Source organism: Salmo trutta, unplaced genomic scaffold (assembly GCF_901001165.1).
Source record: "Salmo trutta unplaced genomic scaffold, fSalTru1.1, whole genome shotgun sequence".
Taxonomy (NCBI): Eukaryota; Metazoa; Chordata; class Actinopteri; order Salmoniformes; family Salmonidae; genus Salmo; species Salmo trutta.
Window position 1 is genome coordinate 20,878 of NW_021823365.1, and position 24,642 is coordinate 45,519.

Sequence of the window (24,642 nt, forward strand, 5' to 3'; positions counted from 1 at the left end):
TTGGCTGGTAACTGATCGACTGACAGTTTGATTGGCTGGTAACTGATCGACTGACAGTTTGATTGGCTGGTAACTGATCGACTGACAGTTTGATTGGCTGGTAACTGATCGACTGACAGTTTGATTGGCTGGTAACTGATCGACTGACAGTTTGATTGGCTGGTATGTGTTCTGACCTGCTGAAGTCGACCCTGGTCAGTAACTCCTGTCTCTTCAGACTCTCCTTCTCTCTCTTTAACTCCATCTCTTTTTCTGCAGACAGGAAGTCTTCGTAGGGAGCGTCATCAACATCAAGGTCACCTGATAGGATGAACCTACGGAGGGGGGAGGGGCATCTTTAGAACTGTTTGAGATCGTCCTCCGGGAGAGCTGCCGGGTGTGCAGGCTTTTGTTCCGGCCCGACTATAAACACATCACATTCCACCAATCAGCTGGTCAACAGGAAAGAGATACTCTGACTCAAGGCTGAACGGTGGTTTTAGAAACTAACAGTGACATTCAGGACCAGTCAAAAGTTGACACCTACTCATTCCAGGGTTTTTCTTTATTTGTACTATTTTCTACATTGTAGAATAATAGTGAAGACATTAAAACTATGAAATAACACATATGGAATCATGTAGTAACCAAAAAAGTGTTAAACAAATCAATATATTTGTTATATTTGAGATTATTCAATGTAGCCACCCTTTGCCTTGATGACAGCTTTGCACACTCTTGTCATTCTCTCAACCAGCTTCATGAGGTAGTCACCTGGAATGCATTTCAATTAACTGTTGTGCCTTGTTAAAAGTTAATTTGTGGAATTTCTTTCCTTCTTAATGTGTTTGAGCCAATCAGTTGTGTTGTGACAAGGTAGGGGGGTATACAGAAGATAGCCCTATTTGGTAAAAGACCAAGTCCATATTATGGCAAGAACAACTCAAATCAGCAAAGAGAAACAACAGTCCATCATTACTTTAAGACATGAAGGTCAGTCAATACGGAATGAGTAGTTGTGTTTAAACTTTTGACTGGTAGTGTACGTTCTACGTGAAGGCATTGTGCTATCCAGTATAGTCATTATAGTCAACAGGAAGTGGTGAGGGTACGTGCCTGCCCCCGTCCTCTCTGTTCCCGATAGCGATGAGAGCCTCGAGGTCTGTCCCCTTCAGGCCGTACTGCAACAGCTCCTTGGCAGCATCCACGTTCTCTGGGACACGCTCAGCACACTCATGGAGCACCCACGACCGTTTATGGATCTTACTCTACACACAGACAGGCAGAGACAGGCAGGCAGAGGGAGAGACAGGCAGGCAGAGAGAAAGATAGGGGAGGCAGAGAGACAGACAGATAGGGGGAGAGGCAGGCAGAGACAGACAGGCAGGCAGAGACAGACAGGCAGGCAGAGACAGGCAGGCAGGCAGAGACAGGCAGGCAGGCAGGCAGGCAGGCAGAGACAGACAGGGAGAGAGACAGACAGATAGTTGGAGGCAGACAGATAGGGGGAGAGACAGTTTGTTCTAATATGTACACAATATAAATACTATCATAACTATTGACACATTGTGAGAGTGAGAGAGAGTGTGTGTACCAGGTATAGAGTGTGTGTGTACCAGGCATAGAGAGTGTGCGTGTGTACCAGGTAGAGTGTGCGCGTGCGTGTGTACCAGGTATAGAGAGTGTGCGTGTGTGCGTGTGTGTGTGCGTGCGTGTGTACCAGGTATAGAGAGTGTGCGTGCGTGCGCGTGTACCAGGTATAGAGAGTGTGCGTGCGTGCGTACCAGGTATAGAGAGTGTGCGTGTACCAGGTATAGAGAGTGTGCGTGTGTGCGTACCAGGTATAGAGAGTGTGCGTGTACCAGGTATAGAGTGTGCGTGCGCGTGCGTACCAGGTATAGAGAGTGCGCGTGCGCGTGCGTGCGTACCAGGTATAGAGAGTGTGTGTGCGTGTGTGTGTACCAGGTAGTCCTGTATCGAGGCGATGCTGACAGTGCTCTTCCTCCACTGTCTCTGGTAGACCAGGTCTGAGTCGAGACCGTATGCCTGGGCCAGGGAAAGGGCCTCGCCATACTCCTCATTATCTATCTGGAGAGACACACACATCCGCCCCACCAACACCATCCCCATCAACATCATCCCCACCATCAACATCAACAACCCCACCATCAACATCATCCCCACCATCAACATCATCAACCCCACCATCAACATCAACCCCACCATCAACATCATCCCCACCATCAACATCATCAACCCCACCATCAACATCAACCCCACCATCAACATCATCCCCACCATCAACATCATCAACCCCACCATCAACATCAACCCCACCATCAACATCATCAACCCCACCATCAACACCATCCCCACCATCACCATCATCCCCACCATCACCATCATCAACCCCACCATCATCACCATCAACACCATCAACACCATCCCCATCAACATCATCAACCCCACCATCATCACCATCAACACCATCAACCCCACCATCAACACCATCAACCCCACCATCAACACCATCAACACCATCAACACCATCCCCATCAACCCCATCCCCATCAACATCATCAACCCCACTATCACCATCATCACCATCAACACCATCAACACCATCCCCATCATCAACATCATCCCCACCATCAACACCATCCCCACCATCAACACCATCCCCACCATCAACACCATCCCCACCATCACCATCCCCACCATCAACATCATCCCCACCATCAACACCATCCCCACCATCAACATCATCAACCCCACCATCAACACCATCCGCCCCATCAACACCATCAACCCCACCATCCCCATCAACCCCACCATCAACACCATCCCCACCATCACCATCATCCCCACCATCACCATCATCACCATCCCCACCAACCCCATCCCCACCAACATCATCAACACCATCAACACCATCCCCACCATCAACACCATCCCCACCATCAACATCATCCCCACCATCAACATCATCCCCACCATCAACATCATCCCCACCATCACCATCCCCAACAACACCATCACCTAAAAAGTTATTTCCTGCTAAAGTTACAGCAACAAAACACATGAACACGCTTTGTAATGTTTGTAAAACAATACATGTATTACTAGTAAAATGTAACTAATGTCGTATATTATTTAATTCAACTTTTAACCAAAATATTACAATGAGAGAAAATGTTCACCTGCCCTTTAAGGGTGGGAGGTTACCGTGGTAACAGGATTGGAGTCATGTTTGTGCCTGTGAGTCTGACTAGTAAACACGTCGTCTTCTCTTCCCTAGCAGTTTAAATTCAAACGTAGAAAAACGACCTAGCTTGTGAACAAAACGATGCCAATGGCCAAGAAACACGAGGACAAAGTCTCACTAAAGTAGACTTTCGTTTGAAGTAAATTACTCCAACTTTTATTACTCAACTTTTATTGAGGTGGAAAAGGCTAGATATGATTCCTAGTTCTTTGACTTTGTGCGATTTCATTTACCAGCTATGAAACAAAACAGGCAGAAATACTTTGAAGACAGCTGCTACGGCATTTATTTTACTATAAATGTGATCATACTTGACGTTTTATTCACAAATACGAAACCGTGCCTTTAGTTACTTTGACTACTTGGGAATGTCAGTCAGCCATTTTGTATTTTGGGAAAGTCAAGTCAGCCTTTTTGTATTTTGGGAAAGTCAAGTCAGCCATTTTGTATTTTGGGAATGTCAAGTCAGCCATTTTGTATTTTGGGAATGTCAAGTCAGCCTTTTTGTATTTTGGGAAAGTCAAGTCAGCCATTTTGTATTTTGGGAAAGTCAAGTCAGCCATTTTGTATTTTGGGAATGGTGGTCGAGTGTGCGTGAGCTTGATGTGTGTGTGGTCGTCGTCATGGTGACTTACCTTCCTTTGGTACAGCTCTTCAGGCGTGGTGGAGCGCAGGCTGACCAGACGGTAACTCTTGACGACGGTGCGGGGTCGTTTCCGCGGCGGCGCGAAGCGTTCCATCTCGGTGACGTAGTACAGCCCCTGCTTCACGTAACCAGAGTAACGGGCCTTGGCTGACGACTCTTCATCAGAGTCAGAGTCTCCTTCCTCACCATCCTCATCCTCCGTTGCCACACCCCCCATGTTACTGTCCAGGCGACCTCTCTTCTGTGCCAGACGCACTTCACACTGGGTGGGGGGGGGGAGAGAGGAGAGGAAAGGGGGGAGAGAGGAGAGGAAAAGGGGGGAGAAAAGGGAGGGGGGAGAAAAAGGGAGGGGGGGAGAAAAAGGGAGGGGGGGAGAAAAAGGGAGGGGGGGAAAAGGGGAGGGGGGAGAAAAAGGGAGGGGGGGAGAAAAAGGGAGGGGGGGAAAAGGGAGGGGGGGAGAAAAGGGAGGGGGGGGAAAAGGGAGGGGGGGAGAAAAAGGGAGGGGGGGAGAAAAGGGAGGGGGGGAAAAGGGAGGGGGGGAGAAAAAGGGAGGGGGGGAAAAGGGAGGGGGGGAGGAAGGGAGGGGGGGAGAAAAGGGAGGGGGGGAAGAAGGGAGGGGGGGAGAAAAAGGGAGGGGGGGAGAAAAGGGAGGGGGGGAGAAAAGGGAGGGGGGGAAAAGGGAGGGGGGGAGAAAAAGGGAGGGGGGGAGAAAAAGGGAGGGGGGGAGAAAAAGGGAGGGGGGGAAAAGGGAGGGGGGAAAAGGGAGGGGGGGGGGAGAAAAAGGGAGGGGGGAGAGAAAGGGAGGGGGGGAGAAAAAGGGAGGGGGGAGAAAAAGGGAGGGGGAGGATAATGGTTCTATTTAATTTGTGTGAACCGGTATCATAACGTGTGGTAGGCTGAATCCTCTCTCCTCTATCCAGCCAGTCCTGGCCTTACCGACGCTGCGGTCTCTGCATCAGCCATGACCTCCTCACTAGTGTTTTCCTTTAGGGCCGGCCGGCGGCTCAACGGCCGGCGGCTCAACAGCCGGCTCCTTTTTATCTAACGTTTAAATGATCTGAACAGCCCTCTCCTGCTAGACTGAACAACATGCATCATCTACTGATAGGACAGTAAGTCACAAAGCCAGTGATGACAGGAACACTGCTGGTTTGTCTGTCCCTCTGTCTGTCCCTCTGTCTGTCCCTCTGTCTGTCCCTCTGTCTGTCCCTCTGTCTGTCCCTCTGTCTGTCCCTCTGTCTGTCCCTCTGTCTGTCCCTCTGTCTGTCCCTCTGTCTGTCCCTCTGTCTGTCCCTCTGTCTCTCAGTCCCTGAGTGATGTGTGGACGGAGACAGTCAAACGGATTTACACAGAGGGACAAAACACGATGCTCCTTCATCGAGTGAATATCAACGTGACCCTGTAACGATGAGTCCAAATCCGTCTATTGTTTTCTGGTACTTTATTTTCTTCGGCGCCCGCCACGCGGAGCGATGACCCATAAGCCACTTCCTGTGCTTGGACTGACAACTGAAAAACAAGTAGGTGACTAGTTTATAAAAAGGTGTCGAGAAACTGACTGAATAAAATCCATCTCTAAATACCCATCCTTCGCCATTTATAAATCCATTTCCAAGGTTTCCTTTCCTAGGATATGAAGGCCATAATCGTGGCAGACTTGTGACCAGGGAGGGAGTCTGGTCAGTAAAGCCAGAGAATATTGTATAAACTGATGAGATGTTCTCCTCTTGTTATGGACCTGGTCCCAGTTTCCACCCACCTTAAAGGCTATTGTTCATCATAAGAACCCTCGTAGAAACATAAATCATTCTCAGAGACGTTTCCCAAAAAACATTGTTATTAAAAAGTTGTACTTGTAAAAGCTGGAAATGTAACGTCTCCTTCGTAGAACAGCTAAGTGAGTCGTTAGAGGCTTTTACGCTCTCATGCATCATTTTATATAACAGAAGAACTATTGTTCCCATTGTTCTGACGTTATCGGTGTTAACAAGAGAGAAAATAAATCAAGTTGACTACAAATACAAAAGTTGCCAATGTCTTTGCAATTGATACAAACAAGCCACGTATAAAAAAGATGACTCAAATGAAAACTGAGATGAACGCATTCAAATCAACAGTAAGCTATAGGCCAGTAGGGGCCGCCGAGGGGGGAGGGGCCAGCCATCACTCCTCCCCTCCAGCCAGCCCTCCAGCCAGCCCTCCAGCCAGCCCTCCAGCCAGCCCTCCAGCCAGCCCTCCAGCCAGCCAGCCAGCCCTCCAGCCAGCCAGCCAGCCCTCCAGCCAGCCAGCCAGCCCTCCAGCCAGCCAGCCAGCCCTCCAGCCAGCCAGCCCTCCAGCCAGCCAGCCCTCCAGCCAGCCAGCCCTCCAGCCAGCCAGCCCTCCAGCCAGCCAGCCCTCCAGCCAGCCCTCCAGCCAGCCCTCCAGCCAGCCCTCCAGCCAGCCCTCCAGCAAACGTTTATCCCACCAGGGAAATGCTAGCAAGAGGAAGGCCGGAGATGGATCCTCGTGCAGGCGCTGTCCAGCCCCGTACGAATCCTGCTTAGACATCCTGGGTCAACGCCCGTCGATCCAAGGAGCATAAACAGGCACAACAAGGTGTGACCTATTAGTAACAGAAGCCGAAAGCAATAGATGGTACGCTATCAGAGAGATGCGTATAGTTTCCCAGGACGGGAAACTGAGGAAACCGGACTTGATATTCGTGAAAAAAGACATCGCTTCGGTGGTCGATGTTACTGTGCGATATGAAGTCGCCGTCGACACCCTCGAGGTGGCTAGATCTCAAAAGATCTCCCCCCCCACAGCTCCGGCTATCTTAAAGAATCTACCGGGAGTCGGCAAGGTAACCTGCTTTGTAATTCCCAGGAGCAAATGGCCCACACGTAACAACCAAGTTCTGCGAGCTATGGGAGTATCGGATTGCCGAAGGGCAGCCTTCGCAAAGCTGGTAAGCCGGAGAGTCCTACTCTACTCCATAGACCTGCTGAGCCCTCTCCCTCCCTCTCCCCCCTCCCTCCCCCTCTCTCTCTCTTTCTCCCGTCCTCCCTCCCCTCCAGCCAGTCCTTGGTCCCTCCTCACAACCCCCCGTCGCCCCCCCTCCTTACCTCCAGACTGAGGAAGCCCCCGTCGCCCCCCCCCTCCTTACCTCCAGACTGAGGAAGCCCCCGTCGTGGGCGGCGGTAACCCGTGGCGATGGTTGGAACCACTCACAGCTCTTCCCCAGGAGGTTCTGAAGGGTTCTAACAGACGACACGGTCAGAGAACCAGAACACCGGGCCAAGATCAGCACGCAGTCTGACCACCAGGACACCTCACACAGAGGGTAGTACTGCTCCTTATCTGGGGAGAACACACACACACACACACACACGCACACACAACACACACACACACACACACACACACACACACACACACACACACACACACACACACACACACACATTATATTATACTACACACAGAGAGTAGTACTGCTCCTTATCTGGGGAGAACACACACACACACACACAATTATATTATACTACACACAGAGAGTAGTACTGCTCCTTATCTGGGGAGAACACACACACACACACCACATTATACTACACACAGACATATTATACAGTGTCATTAACACAAATGTCTGCGCCGGGGCTCAGCGACAGTCTGCCCCGGGGCTCAGCGACAGTCTGCCCCGGGGCTCAGCGACAGTCTGCCCCGGGGCTCAGCGACAGTCTGCCCCGGGGCTCAGCGACAGTCTGCCCCGGGGCTCAGCGACAGTCTGCCCCGGGGCTCAGCGACAGTCTGCCCCGGGGCTCAGCGACAGTCTGCCCCGGGGCTCAGCGACAGTCTGCCCCGGGGCTCAGCGACAGTCTGCCCCGGGGCTCAGCGACAGTCGGTCCTGAACGCCATGCTACCTTTGATCTTCTTCCTCTTCTCCAGAGAAGTCTTCCATTCTGGGTTGATCTCCTCAAATCCTGGCTACAAAGAGAGAGAGAAAGAGAGAGAGAGAGAGAGAAAGAGAGAGAGAGAAATGTTCAAATTCTTTATGGATCTGTGTAATCTGAGGGAAATATGTGTCTCTAATATGGTCATACATTTGGCAGGAGGTTAGGAAGGGCAGCTGTTTCCACCTCATTTTGTGGGCAGTGTTGCACATAGCCTGTCTTCTCTTGAGAGCCAGGTCTGCCTACAGCGGCCTTTCTCAATAGCAAGGCTATGCTCACTGAGTCTGTACATAGTCAAAGCTTTCCTTAAGCCCATCTGTAAACAGCCCATCTACCAACCTCATCCCCATACTGTATTTATTTAACTTGCTCCTCTACTTGCACATTCATCTTCTGCACATCTACCATTCCAGTGTTTTACTTGCTATATTGTATTTACTTTGCCACCATGGCCTTTATTGCCTTTACCTCCCTTATCTCACCTCATTTGCTCACATTGTATATAGACTTATTTTTCTACTGTATTATTGACTGTATGTTTGTTTTACTCCATGTGTAACTCTGTGTTGTTGTATGTTGTCGAACTGCTTTGCTTTATCTTGGCCAGGTCGCAATTGTAAATGAGAACTTGTTCTCAACTGGCCTACCTGGTTAAATAAAGGTGAAATAAATCAAATTAAATAAATAAAAAAGTTTGGGGTCAGGTATTCTGCCACTGTGTTCTCTCTGTTTAGGGCCAAATAGCATTCTAGTTTGCTCTGTTTTTTTGTTAATTCTTTCCAATGTGTCAAGTAATTATCTTGTTGTTTTCTCAGATTTGTTTGGGTCTAATTGTGTTGCTGTGGGGCTCTGTGGGGTCTGTGTTTGTGAACAGAGACCAGGACCAGCTTGCTTAGGGGACTCTTCTCCAGGTTCATCTCTCTGTAGGTGATGGCTTTGTTATGGAAGGTTTGGGAATCTCTTCCTTTTAGGTGGTTGTAGAATTTAACAGCTCTTTTCTGGATTTTGATAAATAGCGAGTATCGGCCTAATTCTGCTCAGTATGCGTTATTTGGTGTTTTACGTTGTACAGTAGTCTAGCAACAAGCAGACCCTCTCCTAACCTCTCTCTCTACCCAGTAGCAGACAGACCCTCTCCTAACCTCTCTACCCAGTAGCAGACAGACCCTCTCCTAACCTCTCTACCCAGTAGCAGACAGACCCTCTCCTAACCTCTCTCTCTAACCAGTAGCAGACAGACCCTCTCCTAACCTCTCTCTCTAACCAGTAGCAGACAGACCCTCTCCTAACCTCTCTCTCTACCCAGTAGCAGACAGACCCTCTCCTAACCTCTCTCTCTACCCAGTAGCAGACAGACCCTCTCCTAACCTCTCTCTCTACCCAGTAGCAGACAGACCCTCTCCTAACCTCTCTCTCTACCCAGTAGCAGACAGACCCTCTCCTAACCTCTCTACCCAGTAGCAGACAGACCCTCTCCTAACCTCTCTCTCTACCCAGTAGCAGACAGACCCTCTCCTAACCTCTCTCTCTACCCAGTAGCAGACAGACCCTCTCCTAACCTCTCTACCCAGTAGCAGACAGACCCTCTCCTAACCTCTCTACCCAGTAGCAGACAGACCCTCTCCTAACCTCTCTACCCAGTAGCAGACAGACCCTCTCCTAACCTCTCTACCCAGTAGCAGACAGACCCTCTCCTAGCCTCTCTCTCTACCCAGTAGCAGACAGACCCTCTCCTAACCTCTCTCTCTACCCAGTAGCAGACAGACCCTCTCCTAACCTCTCTCTCTACCCAGTAGCAGACAGACCCTCTCCTAACCTCTCTCTCTACCCAGTAGCAGACAGACCCTCTCCTAACCTCTCTCTCTACCCAGTAGCAGACAGACCCTCTCCTAACCTCTCTCTCTACCCAGTAGCAGACAGACCCTCTCCTAACCTCTCTCTCTACCCAGTACCAGACAGACCCTCTCCTAGTCTCTCTACCCAGTAGCAGACAGACCCTCTCCTAACCTCTCTCTCTACCCAGTAGCAGACAGACCCTCTCCTAACCTCTCTCTCTACCCAGTAGCAGACAGACCCTCTCCTAACCTCTCTACCCAGTAGCAGACAGACCCTCTCCTAACCTCTCTCTCTACCCAGTAGCAGACAGACCCTCTCCTAACCTCTCTCTCTACCCAGTAGCAGACAGACCCTCTCCTAACCTCTCTACCCAGTAGCAGACAGACCCTCTCCTAACCTCTCTCTCTACCCAGTAGCAGACAGACCCTCTCCTAACCTCTCTCTACCCAGACAGACAGACCCTCTCCTAGTGGTTACCTGTAGTTGTTGGTCCCAGGAGACTGTCTGTCTCAGAGAGGGGAGGTCCCAGACAGACAGACGTCCAGAGAAATGGATGACGGCCAGGAGCGAACCGTCAGGAGACAGACTCATACGAAACACACCGTCCTGCACACAGAGTCACACAGTTACACACAGTTACACAAACACACAGTCCTGCACACAGAGTCACACAGTCACACACAGTTACACAAACACACCGTCCTGCACACAGTCACACACAGTTACACAAACACACCGTCCTGCACACAGTCACACACAGTTACACAAACACACCGTCCTGCACACAGTAACACAGTCACACACAGTTACACAAACACACCGTCCTGCACACAGAGTCACACAGTTACACAAACACACAGTCCTGCACACAGAGTCACACAGTCACACACAGTTACACAAACACACCGTCCTGCACACAGTCACACACAGTTACACAAACACACCGTCCTGCACACAGTCACACACAGTTACACAAACACACCGTCCTGCACACAGTAACACAGTCACACACAGTTACACAAACACACCGTCCTGCACACAGTCACACACAGTTACACAGTTACACAAACACAACGTCCTGCACACAGAGTAACACAGTTACACAAACACACCGTCCTGCACACAGAGTCACACAGTTACACACAGTTACACACAGTTACACAAACACACCGTCCTGCACACAGTCACACACAGTTACACACAGTTACACAAACACAACGTCCTGCACACAGAGTAACACAAACACACAGAGTTACACACAGAGTCACACACAGAGTTACACAAACACAGAGTCACACACACACACACACACACACACACACACACACACACACACACACAGAGTCACACACACACACACAAACACACAGTTACACACACAGACACACACACACAAACACACAGAGTTACACACAAACACAGTTACACACAAACACAGTTACACACAAACACACAGAGTCACACACAAACAGAGTTACACACAAACACACACAAACAGAGTTACACACACACACTCACACACACTTACACACACACACACACACACTTACACACACACACACAGAGTTACACACACACACACAGAGTTACACACACACAGAGTTACACACAAACACACAGAATCACACAAACAGAGTTACACACAAACAGAGAGTTAGACAAACACAGAGTTAGAGAGAGAGTTAGAGAAGCCAGGAGGGAGAAGGGAATGAGGGACGAGAGAGGTACCTGTTCATTGTTGTGTCTCGAGAAGAGTCTGAAGCTGGGGACAGTGAAGAAACCTTTCTTCTGGTTCTAGACAGAGAGACACACACCAGGTTACAATACAATGGGTGTTCGAAATGATAAAACCTAAACTATTTGGCTCAATAACAATAAACACAACACATTCAAATGAAATGTTTTAAATGGACAGGGAGTTTACATCAGCGGCAGGACTATTGTTTTCCAGTGGCAAGTAAGACAACACAGATGGTAGCCTCTGATTCAAACAGTCAGACAACACAGATGGTAGCCTCTGATTCAAACAGTCAGACAACAGAGATGGTAGCCTCTGATTCAAAAAGTAAGCTATTTCAGCTAACATATCCAGGAAATGCGTGATAGATATGTTGACGTGCGACCTGTGAAAATATGATCCCGATATCCATCCGAATGATCCCGATATCCATCCGAATGATCCCGATATCCATCCGAATGATCCCGATATCCATCCGAATGATCCCGATATCCATCCGAATGATCCCAGATATCCATCCGAATGATCCCAGATATCCATCCGAATGATCCCAGATATCCATCCGAATGATCCCAGATATCCATCCGAATGATCCCAGATATCCATCCGAATGATCCCGATATCCATCCGAATGATCCCGATATCCATCCGAATGATCCCGATATCCATCCGAATGATCCCGATATCCATCCGAATGATCCCAGATATCCATCCGAATGATCCCAGATATCCATCCGAATGATCCCAGATATCCATCCGAATGATCCCGATATCCATCCGAATGATCCCAGATATCCATCCGAATGATCCCGATATCCATCCGAATGATCCCGATATCCATCCGAATGATCCCGATATCCATCCGAATGATCCCGATATCCATCCGAATGATCCCGATATCCATCCGAATGATCCCGATATCCATCCGAATGATCCAGATATCCATCCGAATGATCCAGATATCCATCCGAATGATCCAGATATCCATCCGAATGATCCAGATATCCATCCGAATGATCCAGATATCTAGTTGGTTCTTCAGAGAATCCGCTGACATCTTTATAGAGGCTATATTCCTCACTACCTGACCAAGTGGGAACTTAAAAACACTTAGTTGCTAAATAGCCATGTACCGTAAATTCCGGTAAAAACTTTTTCCCCAGGCTTTGAACCTCGCGGCTTAAACAATGACGCGGCTAATATATGGATTTTTCCCACTTTCAATTTTTTTTCTCCAAAAAACACATTCTGTGACGTGCTCAGTTTTTTGCCGGCATGAAGCTTTCATTAGACCAATGAAATTGCCGAACGGGTTAAGGTCAAACAACTATTTTTGTTTACTGTTTAGATGAAATCGAGCGCTCTCAGACTTCCCATCATTCTGATTACGGGAGTCATTTTGTCACCGATTCCTGGGGGCACAACAAAGTATTTGCAGCCACTCGACATCAGTGTAAATCGTGCATTTAAGGTGGCGCTCCGTGTTCAGCGGGAGGCTTGGATGACAAGTGGGGAGAAATCTTCACTAAAACGGGCCGCATGCGAAGAGCAACTTACGGTCAAGTCTGCCAGTGGGTCCAGACAGTGTGGAGCATTGTCAAAAAATCCACTATCATCAACGGGTTTGGAAAGGCTGGACTGCTGCATGTTGAAGAGGGCTCAGCGGGGGATTTGCCTCCGGATGAAAGTGACGAGAGCGACAATGAAAACGATCCAATATCGGATGAAGCAATTCTACTCTGTCGTGACGTTGTATTAGTTAATGTGACGACTGTTGCTCATCGAATGATTAACGGTTTATAATTGCGTGATTAAATGAATTAAGCAATGAATCAAGCAATTATTAACTCATTAACCTGGGGCACCATGGGAACATTGTTTTGATTGAGTTTCTATTTCCCAAATTAACTCAAAGGATATCAGAATATCGATTTTACAACAGTCGCTAAATTAATCAATTTCCTCTACAGTCTCATAATCTGAACGTCGTATAATCCGGGAATCTGCACGGACCCGGGCTTTACCACTGAATTTACCACACCAATCTTAGTTGATTATTTATTTACTAGCAAGCTAAAATGATGATAAAAATACACATACACAAAACACAGTCTAGCTATTGATTAGGACTTAGTATAACGGGCCAACACACTATGGCGCTGGTTACCCAAAATGGGGATTTAAAAGAGAGAGAAACAAAGGAAGTACACGAGAGAAATATACATTTGGGTTCATTTGTCAGCCATGCTTATTTAAAATTAGCCTTGCCCCGAACTGCCGCTCTTATGGGTCAGAATATAATGATGTAATTACGTGTTGGAGGTCTCAGGTGGGAAGCTCCGCGTGGGTCGTTTAGGCTTCTCAATGACGCAGTTCTCCGGCGCAACTCTCTGGTTGTCCTCACGATGTCAGTGTCCTTCTTGGCTAAGTGGTCTGATCCCTCACCCTTGATCTGAAAGGGGTCTTCTGAGGACAGACAGCTCTGTAGCTCAGAGCTCACAGCTTCGGACCCGAACGGTGTCGATACCACGATTTAATGGAGAGTGGAGGCTGGGTGGTTCGGCTTGAATTCACCAGCTTAGACACAGCTACTCATTCGTAGCTCGTAGCTCGTGTAGAAAAGATTTCTTTGTCTTCAACCTTGTGTTTCGTTTTGGGGTTCGTTGACTTTGTTAGACCTTCGCTGCAGCTTGGGGTCAATTAGTCTGATATGTTAATTCTTCACTCTCCTGTCTTATACCCTCGGGTCAGAAGTGGGTGTAACCGCCTTTAGGGCAATTCTCTGGGCGGACCAAGTAAAGTGGCAAGGTCTAGATTTGACTAAAATCCAATTTTAGACACTAACTTCACATTTCATCTTTACCAAAACATTCTGTTTGATTTGGATATTTTCCACACAACGTACAATGTATAAACATCAGGCATATACTGGGAAAACTCTTAAAGGTACAATGTTTTCATAATAACGTCATCTCTTAACCTTTAAAAACAATACAAAAGTTACATATATTTTAATATTCCACCTCTCGTCATGACCACCATTGTGGCTGACGGAAACCATTGTTCCAAAGTCCCTTTATTGCATGTTTAATGTTCTGAGGCCAGTTCTCCATAGTGAGGACAAAGGAATTTCTCTGTGGCCTAAGGTTTATTATGGGCGTGAGGGGTCATAAAACCCCCACATCTTCAGACCCCTAGATCTCTCCTCCTCTGTTGGGGGTTTGGGAGATAATCTGTAGGGTGGTGGTCTCCTGTACCCTGACCTGATCAGGACAGTCATGACAACTCCGACACCGAAGGAGATGGTTTCAGTGCACAGGAGGAGGAAGATGGTAACCAATGACTTTCTTGGTAGGCTGTTTACTGCTAATTTTTACTGCCGTGTTTCGTTAAAGACTATTTATTTTTGTTACAAGCCGTGTTTCGTTAAAGCCTGTGTAAAGTTCATTTGTTTCAATGTACCGGTAGGCACCTGCGGCTTATAGACACGTGCGGCTTATTTATGTTCAAAATAAATAAAACAATTAAATTCAGTGGGTGCGGCTTATATTCAGGTGCGCTTAATAGTCTGGAAATTACGGTAGATGCTAAATCGCCATGTAGGCTAACTGACTATTCAGTAAATGTAAGGTAAGTTAAGCCAGTAAGGACAGGGAAGTAGCTAGATTATGTAGTCAGTAAGGAGAGGGAAGTAGCTGGATTATGTAGTCAGTAAGGAGAGGGAAGTAGCTAGATTATGTAGTCAGTAAGGAGAGGGAAGTAGCTAGATTATGTAGTCAGTAAGGAGAGGGAAGTAGCTAGATTATGTAGTCAGTAAGGAGAAGTAGCTAGATTATGTAGTCAGTAAGGACAGGGAAGTAGCTAGATTATGTAGTCAGTATCAGGCCAGTAAGGAGAAGGAAGTAGCTAGATTATGTAGTCAGTATCAGGTCAGTAAGGACAGGGAAGTAGCTAGATTATGTAGTCAGTATCAGGCCAGTAAGGACAGGGAAGTAGCTAGATTATGTAGTCAGTAAGGAGAGGGAAGTAGCTAGATTATGTAGTCAGTATCAGGCCAGTAAGGACAGGGAAGTAGCTAGATTATGTAGTTAGTAAGGAGAGGGAAGTAGCTAGATTATGTAGTCAGTAAGGACAGGGAAGTAGCTAGATTAGTCAGTAAGGAGAGGGAAGTAGCTAGATTATGTATTCAGTAAAGACAGGGAAGTAGCTAGATTATGTAGTCAGTAAAGAGAGGGAAGTAGCTAGATTATGTAGTCAGGGGGACAGTTTAAACACATTTATAGTAGTGATTTCTTCTTTTTTAAAGAACAATGCCTCCGATAAAAACGGAATGATTCTAAAAACACTCCCAAGTTCTGTTAAATCATTTTTATGTTTTGCCTGAATCCGTATTTTTTGGTTCCAAATTCTGTTTTGTTTTTTCAGTTTTCAATTTGCTTTAGGGTCTTCGCTCTCAAAATATATATATTTTTTAATAGAACAAACAAAACAATTCTACGTGCAACACAATGCTTAAACCATATCAGGAGACCACTTTTGGAGGTCAGGGAAAAATAGAAATGTTGATTTTTGGGTGTAGTTAACATTTAATCCAAGTGTGGAGCAGCAAGAGACCATTGTTTGGTTAGCGATGTTTCTGAATCACACCAGTGAGTTGAGATCCCAAAAACAAAATGGCCACTGGATTGAAGCAAATCCTCCTGATATCATCCTGCCAGGTAGACCAGAGGATACTTTATAATGAAAGAGCCCTACATAATATTTATAGAGCCCTACAATATATTATATAGAGCCCTACAATATATTATAGAGCCCTACATAATATTTATAGAGCCCTACATAATATTTAGAGCCCTACAATATATTATATAGAGCCCTACAATATATTATAGAGCCCTACATAATATTTAGAGCCCTACATAATATTATATAGAGCCCTACATAATATTATATAGAGCCCTACAATATATTATAGAGCCCTACATAATATTATATAGAGCCCTACACAATATTTATAGAGCCCTACAATATATTATATAGAGCCCTACAATATATTATATAGAGCCCTACAATATATTATATAGAGCCCTACAATATATTATATAGAGCCCTACAATATATTTTATAGAGCCCTACAATATATTTTATAGAGCCCTACAATATATTTTATAGAGCCCTACAATATATTATAGAGCCCTACATAATATTTTATAGACCCCTACAATATATTATAGACCCCTACATAATATATTATATAGAGCCCTACATAATATATTATATAGAGCCCTACATAATATATTATATAGAGCCCTACATAATATATTATATAGAGCCCTACATAATATATTATATAGAGCCCTAAAATATATTATATAGAGCCCTACATAATATTTTATAGACCCCTACAATATATTATAGACCCCTACAATATATTTTATAGACCCCTACATAATATTTATAGAGCCCTACAATATATTATATAGAGCCCTACATAATATTTTATAGACCCCTACAATATATTTTATAGACCCCTACAATATATTATATAGACCCCTACAATATATTATATAGAGCCCTACAATATATTTTATAGACTCCTACAATATATTATATAGACCCCTACAATATATTATATAGACCCCTACAATATATTTTATAGAGCCCTACAATATATTTTAGAGCCCTACATAATATTTTATAGAGCCCTACAATATATTATAGACCCCTACATAATATATTATATAGAGCCCTACATAATATATTATACAGAGCCCTACAATATATTATATAGAGCCCTACATAATATTTTATAGACCCCTACAATATATTATAGAGCCCTACAATATATTTTATAGACCCCTACATAATATTTATAGAGCCCTACAATATATTATATAGAGCCCTACATAATATTTTATAGAGCCCTACAATATATTTTATAGACCCCTACAATATATTTTATAGACCCCTACAATATATTATATAGACCCCTACAATATATTTTATAGAGCCCTACAATATATTTTATAGACCCCTACAATATATTATATAGACCCCTACAATATATTATATAGACCCCTACAATATATTATATAGACCCCTACAATATATTTTATAGACCCCTACAATATATTATATAGACCCCTACAATATATTAGACCCCTACAATATATTTTATAGAGCCCTACAATATATTTTATAGAGCCCTACAATATATTATATAGAGCCCTACAATATATTATATAGACCCATACAATATATTTTATAGAGCCCTACATAATATTATATAGAGCCCTACAATATATTATATAGAGCCCTACAATATATTATATAGACCCCTACAATATATTTTAGAGCCCTACAATATATTTTAGAGCCCTACAATATATTATATAGAGCCCTACATAATATTTATAGAGCCCTACAATATATTATATAGACCCCTACAATATATTTTAGAGCCCTACAATATATTATATAGAGCCCTACATAATATTTATAGAGCCCTACAATATATTATATAGACCCCTACAATATATTTTAGAGCCCTACAATATATTATATAGAGCCCTACATAATATTTATAGAGCCCTACAATATATTATATAGAGCCCTACATAATATTTATAGAGCCCTACATAATATTTATAGAGCCCTACAATATATTATATAGAGCCCTACAATATATTTATAGAGCCCTACAATATATTTATAGAGCCCTACATAATATATTATATAGAGCCCTACATAATATATTATATAGACCCCTACATAATATATTATAGACCCCTACATAATATATTATAGACCCCTACAATATATTATAGAGCCCTACAATATATTATAGAGCCCTACAATATATTATATAGAGCCCTACAATATATTATAGAGCCCTACAATATATTTTATAGAGCCCTACAATATATTTTATAGAGCCCTACAATATATTTTATAGACCCCTACAATATATTTTATAGACCCCTACAATATATTTTATAGAGCCCTACAATATATTATATAGAGCCCTACAATATATTATATAGAGCTCTACAATATATTATATAGAGCTCTACAATATATTATATAGAGCCCTACAATATATTATATAGAGCCCTACAATATATTATATAGAGCCCTACAATATATTATATAGAGCCCTACATAATATTATATAGAGCCCTACATAATATTATATAGAGCCCTACATAATATTATATAGAGCCCTACATAATATTATATAGAGCCCTACAATATATTATATAGAGCCCTACAATATATTATATAGAGCCCTACAATATATTATATAGAGCCCTACAATATATTATATAGAGCCCTACAATATATTATATAGAACCCTACAATATATTATATAGAACCCTACAATATATTATAGAGAGCCCTACAATATATTATAGAGCACTACAATATATTAAATAGAGCCCTACAATATATTTTATAAAGCCCAAAAATATATTTAATAGAGCCCTACAATATATTATATAGAGCCCTACAATATATTTTTATAGAGCCCTACAATATATTTTATAGAGCCCTACAATATATTTTATAGAGCCCTACAATATATTATATAGAGCCCTACATAATATTTTTATAGAGCCCTACATAATATTATATAGAGCCCTACATAATATTTATAGAGCCCTACAATATATTTTATAGAGCCCTACATAATATTTATAGAGCCCTACAATATATTATATAGAGCCCTACAATATATTATAGAGCCCTACAATATATTATATAGAGCCCTACAATATATTATATAGAGCCCTACAATATATTATATAGAGCCCTACAATATATTATATAGAGCCCTACAATATATTATATAGAGCCCTACATAATTTTTTATAGAGCCCTACAATATATTTTATAGAGCCCTACAATATATTATATAGAGCCCTACATAATATATTTTATAGAGCCCTACAATATATTATATAGAGCCCTACATAATATTTTTATAGAGCCCTACAATATATTTTATAGAGCCCTACATAATATTTATAGAGCCCTACAATATATTTTATAGAGCCCTACATAATATTTATAGAGCCCTACAATATATTATATAGAGCCCTACAATATTCCTATAAAATCCGTAACCATTTTATAATTGTAAGGTACTCACAGTGCTGGTGTCGTCCTCGTAACTGGTGACCTGTTTGTAATGGGGCGATCCAGACAGAGCTCTCCAGGCCGTTAGCCCACAGCGGGTCGCCCTGGACGCATCATCAACACCCGACTCACAACCCCCTACCAGCAGCAACCTGACACACACACACACACCAAGACGTTATCATCTCTGTTGTTTCCACCAGTACCAGACCAAACAATGACAAGGCAGGATCCACAATATCCTCTGGTTTAAAAACACTGGAAACTTCAATGAGCTAGTCTGTCTGTGCACTGACCTAAACAATTCCTGAATACTCCTTCTCCTGACCTGATCCGATTACCATATTCTACTGAAACACGCCCTGCCCCGATTACCATATTCTACTAAAACACGCCCCGATTACCATATTCTACTAAAACACGCCCTGCCCCGATTACCATATTCTACTAAAACACGCCCCGATTACCATATTCTACTAAAACACGCCCCGATTACCATATTCTACTAAAGCACGCCCTGCCCCGATTACCATATTCTACTAAAGCACGCCCTGCCCCGATTACCATATTCTACTAAAACACGCCCTGCCCCGATTACCATATTCTACTAAAACACGCCCTGCCCCGATTACCATATTCTACTAAAACATGCCCTGCCCCGATTACCATATTCTACTAAAACACGCCCTGCCCCGATTACCATATTCTACTAAAACACGCCCCGATTACCATATTCTACTAAAACACGCCCCGATTACCATATTCTACTAAAGCACGCCCTGCCCCGATTACCATATTCTACTAAAGCACGCCCTGCCCCGATTACCATATTCTACTAAACACGCCCTGCCCCGATTACCATATTCTACTAAAACACGCCCTGCCCCGATTACCATATTCTACTAAAACACGCCCTGCCCCGATTACCATATTCTACTAAAACACGCCCTGCCCCGATTACCATATTCTACTAAAACACGCCCTGCCCCGATTACCATATTCTACTAAAACACGCCCTGCCCCGATTACCATATTCTACTAAAACACGCCCCGATTACCACATTCTACTAAAACACGCCCCGATTACCATATTCTACTAAAACACGCCCCGATTACCATATTCTACTAAAACATAGACTTGTCTTTTCTAACTAGATCTGACAGCCGATTTGCTACAACAGATATGTGTTTGTCTCACCCATCTTTCTTAATTAAGATGAAAGCACCAACTATGTCGCTCTGGATAAGGATGTCTAGGAAATGAGGGACGTAAATGTAACATGTTGGAATCTCCTGGGTCTGACAGACAGATGGAGGTGAGGAGACGAGGTGAGGAGACGAGGAAAGGAAAGGAGAGAGAAATGAGAAACATCCTGAAGCCGTGTCTTACCGGGGTGGTATATCGTCGTGGTGATGCCGTGTCTTACCGGGGTGGTATATCGCCGTGGTGATGCCGTGTCTTACCGGGGTGGTATATCGCCGTGGTGATGCCGTGTCTTACCGGGGGTGGTATATCGCCGTGGTGATGCCGTGTCTTACCGGGGTGGTATATCGCCGTGGTGATGCCGTGTCTTACCGGGGTGGTATATCGCCGTGGTGATGCCGTGTCTTACCGGGGTGGTATATCGCCGTGGTGATGCCGTGTCTTACCGGGTGGTATATCGCCGTGGTGATGCCGTGTCTTACCGGGGTGGTATATCGCCGTGGTGATGCCGTGTCTTACCGGGGTGGTATATCGCCGTGGTGATGCCGTGTCTTACCGGGGTGGTATATCGCCGTGGTGATGCCGTGTCTTACCGGGGGTGGTATATCGCCGTGGTGATGCCGTGTCTTACCGGGGTGGTATATCGCCGTGGTGATGCCGTGTCTTACCGGGGTGGTATATCGTCGTGGTGATGCCGTGTCTTACCGGGGTGGTATATCGCCGTGGTGATGCCGTGTCTTACCGGGGTGGTATATCGCCGTGGTGATGCCGTGTCTTACCGGTGCCCGGGGTGGTATATCGTCATGGTGATGCCGTGTCTTACCGGTACCCGGGGTGGTATATCGTCATGGTGATGCCGTGTCTTACCGGTACCCGGGGTGGTATATCGTCATGGTGATGCCGTGTCTTACCGGTACCCGGGGTGGTATATCGTCATGGTGAGCCGTGTCTTACCGGTGCCCGGGGTGGTATATCGTCATGGTGATGCCGTGTCTTACCGGTGCCCGGGGTGGTATATCGCCATGGTGATGCCGTTTGTCTTACCGGTACCCGGGGTGGTATATCGTCATGGTGATGCCGTGACTTACCGGTACCCAGGGTGGTATATCGCCGTGGTGATGCCGTGTCTTACCGGTGCCCGGGGTGGTATATCGCCATGGTGATGCCGTGTCTTACCGGTACCCGGGGTGGTATATCGTCCTGGTGATGCCGTGTCTTACCGGTGCCCGGGGTGGTATATCGCCGTGGTGATGCCGTGTCTTACCGGGGTGGTATATCGCCGTGGTGATGCCGTGTCTTACCGGGGTGGTTTATCGTCAAGGTGATGCCGTGTCTTACCGGTACCCGGGGTGGTATATCGTCATGGTGATGCCGTGTCTTACCGGTACCCAGGGTGGTATATCGCCGCGGTGATGCCGTGTCTTACCGGTACCCAGGGTGGTATATCGTCATGGTGATGCCGTCTTACCGGTACCCGGGGTGGTATATCGCCGTGGTGATGCCGTGACTTACCGGTGCCCGGGGTGGTATATCGTCATGGTGATGCCGTGACTTACCGGTGCCCGGGGTGGTATATCGTCATGGTGATGCCGTGACTTACCGGTACCCGGGGTGGTATATCGTCATGGTGATGCCGTGACTTACCGGTGCCCAGGGTGGTATATCGCCGTGGTGATGCCGTGAGAGTAGTGGGTGGAGAAACTAAAACTGTGGTTTTCTTGGAAGCTCTGATTGGTCCCGACACTGAAAAGGGTCAGGGATAAAAAAAACACAATTAAAAACTTTGAATAAGTATATGTTGAGTTTATAAAAATAATATAAATAAATTGATTTGCTGGGAACAATTTAGACAACAGGGATCTTGATCCAGGAAGGAGTTGAATATCTCTGCTGAAACCAAGAAGGTGGATCTTGACAACTAGCCACTTAGCTACTAGCAAGTTAGCAAAACAAACGCACAGCTGGGGATCACATGACATCTTAGATTCCTTAGTTATATTTATAAAGAAGTGGCGTAGCACACGCCAGGCAGGGGGCCTCCAGTCTATTATACTGTCTCGTCTGGTGTAATTCCCCTGTGTTATCTGGAGTAATTCGGGTGGCTAGGGTCAGTCTGTTATATCTGGAGTATTTCTCCTGTCTTATCCGGTGTCCTGTGTGAATTTAAGTATGCTCTCTCTAATTCTCTCTTTCTCTCTTTCTTTCTTTCTCTCTCTCTCGGAGGACCTGAGCCCTAGGATCATGCCTCAGGACTACCTGGCATGATGACTCCTTGCTGTCCCCAGTCCACCTGGTTGTGCTGCTGCTCCAGTTTCAACTGTTCTGCCTACGGCTATGGAACCCTGACCTGTTCACCAGACGTGCTACCTGTCCCAGACCTGCTGGAACCCTGACCTGTCCCAGACCTGCTGGAACCCTGACCTGCTGGAACCCTGACCTGTTCACCGGACGTGCTACCTGTCCCAGACCTGCTGGAACCCTGACCTGTTCACCGGACGTGCTACCTGTCCCAGACCTGCTGGAACCCTGATCTGTTCACCGGACGTGCTACCTGTCCCAGACCTGCTATTTTCAACTCTCTAGAGACAGCAGGAGCGGTAGAGATACTCTCAATGATCGGCTATGAAAAGCCAACTGACATTTACTCCTGAGGTGCTGACCTGTTGAACCCTCGACAACCACTTTGATTATTATTATTTGACCCTGTTGGTCATTTATGAACATTTGAACATCTTGGCCATGTTCTGTTATAATCTCCACCCGGCACAGCCAGAAGAGGACTGGCCACCCCTCATAGCCTGGTTCCTCTCTAGGTTTCTTCCTAGGTTTTGACCTTTCTAGGGGAGTTTTTCCTAGGGAGTTTTTCCTAGCCACTGTGCTTCTACACCTGCATTGCTTGCTGTTTGGGGGGTTTTAGGCTGGGTTTCTGTACAACACTTTGAGATATCAGCTGATGTAAAAAAGGGCTTTATAAATAAATGTGATTGATTGATTCAAACAGTCCATATCATTGAGACTAATGTTTGGCTACAACGCCGGATATTTAAAACTGAGAACAATTTCACGGATATTAATCGTGAGAATCTCCCTGACATTAACGTACGGGAATGGAAACACGAACGATATATCGATTCCTGTCTAAAACCACACACACACACACACACACACACACACACACACACACACACACACACAGTATCCAAACACTCTCAGGGTCTGTGTTTAAACAAGGATTAGACAGCAGACAGTCTGGTAATGGAACAGACGAGACACTCACCTCAGTTTACACACACACAAACAAACACAAACACAAACACACGGAAAGCACAAGCAGAGGTGTTAAGGTGACTATGAGCCAATACCTGACGAGGTAGCTCTTGAGCCCACCCCCGTATGTGATGACGAGCAGCTCAGCGGACCACTGAGCACTGGCCGTGTACTCCAGGAAGATCAGACCTGCTGCAGCGTAGCTGAAATCACCCGGGAAACTGACCATCTAGGAGACGGGTTAGTAAGAGAGACAGAGGGGGGGAGAGGAGAGAGAGACAGACAGAGGGGGGGAGAGGAGAGAGAGACAGACAGAGGGGGGGAGAGGAGAGAGAGACAGACAGAGGGGGGGAGAGGAGAGAGAGACAGACAGAGGGGGGGAGAGGAGAGAGAGACAGACAGAGGGGGGGAGAGGAGAGAGAGACAGAGGGGGGGAGAGGAGAGAGAGACAGAGGGGGGGAGAGGAGGAGAGAGACAGAGGGGGGGAGAGGAGAGAGAGACAGAGGGGGGGAAAGGAGAGAGAGACAGAGGGGGGGGAGAGGAGAGAGAGACAGAGGGGGGGGAGAGGAGAGAGAGACAGAGGGGGGAGAGGAGAGAGAGACAGGGGGGAAGAGAGAGAGACAGGGGAGGAGAGAG

General features: G+C 45.6%; 1 protein-coding gene across 1 annotated transcript in view; it reads right to left on the minus strand.

Annotated features, from left to right (window-relative positions):
- Window positions 1-24,264, minus strand: part of LOC115190420 (neuroblastoma-amplified sequence) — a 39,211-nt gene extending 14,947 nt beyond the window's left edge. The window contains exons 1-11 of the mRNA XM_029748742.1: window positions 24,102-24,264; window positions 22,384-22,482; window positions 19,549-19,687; window positions 11,387-11,452; window positions 10,136-10,264; window positions 7,793-7,856; window positions 7,036-7,229; window positions 3,880-4,152; window positions 1,942-2,067; window positions 1,096-1,247; window positions 177-314 (exon numbers count right to left, since the gene is read on the minus strand). Coding sequence (XP_029604602.1) covers window positions 177-314; window positions 1,096-1,247; window positions 1,942-2,067; window positions 3,880-4,152; window positions 7,036-7,229; window positions 7,793-7,856; window positions 10,136-10,264; window positions 11,387-11,452; window positions 19,549-19,687; window positions 22,384-22,482; window positions 24,102-24,235 — 1,514 coding nt within the window. The 5' untranslated portion in view covers window positions 24,236-24,264. The remainder of the gene's footprint in view (window positions 1-176; window positions 315-1,095; window positions 1,248-1,941; window positions 2,068-3,879; window positions 4,153-7,035; window positions 7,230-7,792; window positions 7,857-10,135; window positions 10,265-11,386; window positions 11,453-19,548; window positions 19,688-22,383; window positions 22,483-24,101) is intronic.
- Window positions 24,265-24,642: the final 378 nt, after the last annotated feature.